This window comes from Poecilia mexicana, unplaced genomic scaffold (genome assembly GCF_051168715.1).
Source record: "Poecilia mexicana isolate PSO_F unplaced genomic scaffold, ASM5116871v1 scaffold_9, whole genome shotgun sequence".
NCBI lineage: Eukaryota > Metazoa > Chordata > Actinopteri > Cyprinodontiformes > Poeciliidae > Poecilia > Poecilia mexicana.
In genome coordinates this window covers 24,703,820-24,709,819 of record NW_028263378.1, presented here as the reverse complement: position 1 = coordinate 24,709,819, position 6,000 = coordinate 24,703,820, and the positions used below count along the sequence as shown (strand labels likewise).

The 6,000-nt window shown below is 47.0% G+C and overlaps 1 protein-coding gene across 1 annotated transcript in view; it reads left to right on the top strand.

Annotated features, from left to right (window-relative positions):
• Positions 1-3,574: 3,574 nt before the first annotated feature.
• The window catches only part of rimbp2b (RIMS binding protein 2b), a 66,866-nt gene continuing 64,440 nt past the window's right edge, over positions 3,575-6,000 (top strand). Inside the window, exons 1-2 of the mRNA XM_088008460.1 lie at positions 3,575-3,662; positions 3,757-3,854. Coding sequence (XP_087864586.1) covers positions 3,575-3,662; positions 3,757-3,854 — 186 coding nt within the window. The remainder of the gene's footprint in view (positions 3,663-3,756; positions 3,855-6,000) is intronic.

Sequence of the window (6,000 nt, the reverse complement as noted above, 5' to 3'; positions counted from 1 at the left end):
AAACTAAGTCACTGCCAAGTTCCTCAATCTCCAGGACCTGCATGGAGCTTATTAAATTTTCAATCTGCTACCGGCTCTCTTTTTCGCCTCACAGGATGAATGTGGCCTTTTAATAATGTAACCAGTTTTAACAAGATTGTAAAATGTTCATCTAACTTTCATAGACTCTGTTAGCAAAGTGACAAATTCATAAGATGGCAGGAATTATTTTGGCAGTCCATCAATCATTTTTCTTTTTTGCCTCCATGTAGATCGGAGTGATATGCCGAAGTTTACAGCTTTCTGCAGAGAAGTTGTTTGAGTCATCCCTGTGGCTTAGCAATAAAATAAAAGTACGACATAAGACATTTAAGTCGCACTTCTGGAACCTAACAGTGCTTTAATGATCGCTCCTCTTCTCCTCTTCCTCATCTCTAATGTACATAAGTTACACAAGTCTAAATCCTGAAAGCAAATCTTCCCTTCAGATGCAGCATCTGCCACATAATGTTTTTATTTAATGAATTAGTTTATAGTTGACGATTCCTCTCTGTTTCCACACGCAGCGTGTGTTTCGGTGACGTCAGTCGTCAGGTCTGGGTCAAGGCAGAGTGCACGTGAACGCCTCTGGCTGCCGTAGCGTGCACGCTTCGGCCTCTCAGGCATTGTTTGAGTAATGTGACCTTCATGGGGAGATGAAAATATGTAACAGGCGTGCATTGATTTCTGGATTGGCCGTTGGTATTTATGGACACAGTCAGTGCATAAATATTGATACTTTTGCTCCTCTGGAGGGAGGAGGATGAGTTTGTCTCGAGAGCCAGCAGAGGGAAACGAGTGAGAATAGAAACAAGGATTTGTATGCGATGTAAAAGTACAATTCATAGCGCATGTGATTTGGTAACCTAAATCGGCTTGTGACCCGTCAGCTTTAATAGGGTCACTCTCATTACATGGTGGCTAATTACAATGCCTGTTATTTATATCGCTAAGCTTTAATATCTGGTAAAGGAGGCGCTTCACGGAGTAGCTAGCTCATACCTACATGAAGTTAAAACCTGCCTTTTTGTCTCAAAGTGCTATTCATGCTTTGTAAAAAGGTATTTTATGATATTTTGGTCGATGTTGCTCTTTTAGTTCAAGCTTATCTGTTGACCTGTCTTTCAATGGTTTACTTTGAGAAGGAGATGTTTTAAATGAATCTCTTAGCCATGGTTACCTCCTTGTAACTGTGTGCTGGCCTTACTGCTTTGCCTGAAAAAGGCATCACAGGCAAGGATATTAATACTTCTTATATGAATGCACTCTAATCAACTATTTATTGAATCATGAAGAACTTCAGAGAGAGAGAGAGAGAGGTGTTCAGGTGCTGTGAAGAAAGCTTTTATGTCTAAGAGCGTCCACCGGGAGTCTCCTTAAAAGGAGAAACTACCTCCAGTGCAGAGCTTGCTCAGCTATGGCATCATGCGTGATTGATCAGATCTGGCCAGTGATTCAGGAGAAGTTTGGCGATGAACAATTCACTTTACAGCGAGATGTTAAAGAAATAACAAAGTAGGTCAGGGATCAATACGTTGACGCTTTGGCTTCGTGGCTGTTAGACGCCTTACATCCTAAACTCAGTCAGGTGTGGAGATTTCCGCAAACTTCAAATCTTTGAAAAAGATTTGAGGAAGAGATTATATACCAACACAGAATAAGAAAAATCTGCAAAAAATAAATAAAAATGACACATTAGATATTTTGGCTCTATTTGCCAAAGAATAGAAAAACGACCCTTTAACTAATTGGACGGTTTTCATTATTTACAAAAACATGTCTGTTCTTTTTTTTTTTTTTTTTTTTTTGGATATAAAGTATTTGGAGGTTGCTAATTGACCAGAGTCAAGCACCCGTTAATTAGAGTGGTGTCGGGGTGAAATTAAAGGCCGCTGAGAGCCCCCAGCATTTCTCCTAGACAGAGAGAGGCTCGAGCTGATAAGCAGACATGTTATGAGCTTCGTTATTGTTTGCTGCAAAGCCCTCTGCTGTTTTCTCAAATTTCACTCCTGTTGGAGCTGACAATTTCTTGTTCATCAGAGCATTTTGCTCAGGTTTCCAGCATTTTTGTTCCGTAAGCTTGTTGTTGAAACTCACGCCGCTCGCTACATTTTGAAACCGTTTTTGAAGTTTTGTTCTTAGGAGGTTCTTCATGATAAGTGTTAGGGGGCAAGTGGTTCTGACAGTCTAAGTGGAGATGACTCAAAGTTGCATTACTTTTTCTTCAATGAAATGTGAAAAAAGTGGCTGTCAGGGGGATTCGTGCAGATTCCTTAGATCAACCTTCAATCTCTGTTTTGGTTTGTTCACTTGTCCTTTTAGTTGCTAGAGTTTAGGTGTTTTCTGAAGTGATGTTCTGTAATGTTATTATTAGTAATAGTTTCCATTCTGTAACTTGAACTGAAATGTGCATATTGATAGGATACAACCTTGTATTTAAGTGATCAGTCCAAATGATCTGATCGTGACGAGAAAAACACAGGTATAGCATTCGAAATGCTGTGCAAAAGCCTGTTACACAGTCCAAATTTTGCTGCACCCTTTGCATACTTGGAACAACTGATCAGTTCCAGTCAAAGACGACTAATGCTTTGTGCAGCTTCACTCTACATAACTTTAGTACCAAAACGTTGAGTAATGTCAGCTAAAATGCTCTTGTATCCTATGGATGTAAATCATTTACCGATTGCCTTAATTAGCTAAAATTAGCTAAGATTGGGGTCTATGTGACTAGCTGTTAGTCATTTAGTGCTTTCAGGACTTATTTCTAACAAACCCACTGCTTCTTACTTCAGATAAAAGAACAACTAATGATAACGACACTGTATTCCTTCAGAAAAATTCAAACTAACCCTTCTCTATTTTGCAGATTTTTTAAGTTTTCCTATCAGCAATGAAACGTTGCAAAGGATAAGTTTCACACTAGCTGTTTGCTCAGGTCTCTCTCAGTATCTGAGCAGAGTTGAAAACGGATCACATCAAAGTGACGGACAGGGAGCTACTGAAGTCTCTCACTGTGAACTGCGTTGTAATCGTTGGGGGAAAAAACCCCATAAGATTATTAAGGGAAATCCACATTCCTTAGATCAAATATGCAACATACTGTCATGTTCCGTGTTTCTGTGTGTTTATTTTTGAGTTTCTGTGTAGTCCTGTGAGTCTGTCTCTGCGTCCTCCCCGTTGATTGTTCCCCAGGTGTGTCTCATTCCCTTAATTACCCAGTGTGTATTTAAACCCATCTGTTGTCTGTGTTCCTTGTCGGATCCTCGTCGTAGTCGTCGTTTGTCAACCGTTTTGTCGAACGTTGTCCGCTCTTGCCAGTAGAACTGATAAGTCCTGGTTAGTGCTAGCTCCCGTATAGTCCTGTTAGTCAGTTGCTACCGGCTATTAGCTGCGTGCTTGTTCCTGCCGTGCTGCCTGCCTTGGACTGTTTTTGAGCAACATCATTATTAAAACCATCATTATCTCCATACCTGGGTCTCTGCGTCCTCTCCTCACCACTACCAACCACACCTTATGACAGAAGGATCCGACCAGCCCGGTGAGGAACGCCAACATGGACCCAGCTCCACCCGTTTATCCATTCCTCAAATCCGTGGACATTTATAACATAGAATATGAGGAGGATTTCCAGCATCTGTCAAGTATGTTTCACGCTGATCCGTTCATGCGGGACTTAATTCAGGAAATGCATGAAGAATTCCTCATTCAAAAGAAAGTATTCACCACACCTGTCAGACCTCCGCCAGTCCCAGCTTCCGCTCCAGCCACCTCCGTCCGCCCGTCTCCAGCCGCCTCCGTCCGCCAAACGCCGCCGGAGATCCCGGCCCCTGGGCGTCAGTCTCCCCCGCCTCCGGTCCCCGCGCCGAGGCGGCCCCCGCCTCCGGTCCCCGCGCCGAGGCGGCGTCAGTCTCCCCAGCTCCAAGAGTCCCCCGAGCTTCCTGAGTTCCCTGTGGCTCCGCCCCCCGAGTTTGCGGACGAGCCCGAGTTTCCAGAGTCTGCTCCCCCCGAGTTTCCAGAGTCTGCTCCCCCCGAGTTTCCAGAGTCTGCTCCCCCCGAGTTTCCAGAGTCTGCTCCCCCCGAGTTTCCAGAGTCTGCTCCCCCCGAGTTTCCAGAGTCTGCTCCCCCCGAGTTTCCAGAGTCTGCTCCCCCCGAGTTTCCAGAGTCTGCTCCCCCCGAGTTTCCAGAGTCTGCTGCATGTGCGCAGCCCCCCGAGTTTCCAGAGTCTGCTGCATGTGCGCAGCCCCCCGAGTTTCCAGAGTCTGCTGCATGTGCGCAGCCCCCCGAGTTTCCAGAGTCTGCTGCATGTGCGCAGCCCCCCGAGTTTCCAGAGTCTGCTGCATGTGCGCAGCCCCCCGAGCTCCCAGAGCCAGCCCCGTCCGAGCCTCCTGCCGGCTGGCCCCTCTGCCGGCCTTCTAGGGCCTCCAGCCGGCCCCACGGGTCCGAGGGCCTCCTGCTGCGGTGGCGGGAACCACCGCACCCGCCTCCTCGTCTCTGCTTCCTGCGCTGGCGGAAGAGACCGCCGGACCCGCCTCCACGTCTCTGCTTCCTGCGCCGGCGGAAGAGACCGCCGGACCCGCCTCCACGTCTCTGCTTCCTACGCCGGCGGAAGAGACCGCCGGACCCGCCTCCACGTCTCTGCTTCCTACGCCGGCGGAAGAGACCGCCGGACCCGCCTCCGGGACTCCGGTTCCTGCGCCGGCGACGCCCGCCGGACCCGCCTCCGGGACTCCGGTTCCTGCGCCGGCGACGCCCGCCGGACCCGCCTCCCCGCCCACCCTGGTGGGTTGTTTTCTTTGTTTTGGACTGTTTTTCTGGACTCTAGCCCTCCTGCAGTCGTTGCCTTCTCCGCCCACCCTGTTGGGTAGTTTTTTGTTGGACTGTTTTCCTATGGACTCTTGCCCTCCTTCCGTCGCCCCTCCACCCACCCTGTTGGGTTGTTTTGTGTTTATTTGGACTTTTCTGTTTGGGCGTCTGGTAGCCGCCCCTTGAGGAGGGGGTACTGTCATGTTCCGTGTTTCTGTGTGTTTATTTTTGAGTTTCTGTGTAGTCCTGTGAGTCTGTCTCTGCGTCCTCCCCGTTGATTGTTCCCCAGGTGTGTCTCATTCCCTTAATTACCCAGTGTGTATTTAAACCCATCTGTTGTCTGTGTTCCTTGTCGGATCCTCGTCGTAGTCGTCGTTTGTCAACCGTTTTGTCGAACGTTGTCCGCTCTTGCCAGTAGAACTGATAAGTCCTGGTTAGTGCTAGCTCCCGTATAGTCCTGTTAGTCAGTTGCTACCGGCTATTAGCTGCGTGCTTGTTCCTGCCGTGCTGCCTGCCTTGGACTGTTTTTGAGCAACATCATTATTAAAACCATCATTATCTCCATACCTGGGTCTCTGCGTCCTCTCCTCACCACTACCAACCACACCTTATGACACATACAGCTTTGCTAACATGAAAATATGAAAATATATTGCAATTGAAAAAAAATGGCCACACCCACTCATTGGTGATACGGCTGACAAAATCCCAGAGTAACAATGATGCTGATTAGCTAACATGCATTGATCTGGAACTAGATTCATTAAATAATGTTAAGAAACCTTGAAACCTTTGTTTTGACTTTTTCTTGAATTGTTACGAGTCTCATACTTATTTGTGGAGTTTACTGAATGTGTGGAATAATTCAGTCGGTGTTGTTTGCGATGCTGTGCCACTGGTTAGCTGCAGCTACCCATCCACACTCTGTAACTTAATACGAAGGATTGGATGACGGCGAAGCCTTCAGCTGACGTTCAGGATCACGTTGCAGTCTTTTGCTGCAGTTTCAGAACTCAGTGAAGACTAGTTCGTCGAGCTTCAAGGCGCAGGCATAGATGTGGAAATCTGTCACTGGCTGCCCGAATGCGAGCTGGATATGAGGGAACTAGTCTTTAAAGCTTGCACATACTCTGTGTGGGAGAAGGTAAGGCCATGCTAGAGAGACAATTTAGAGAA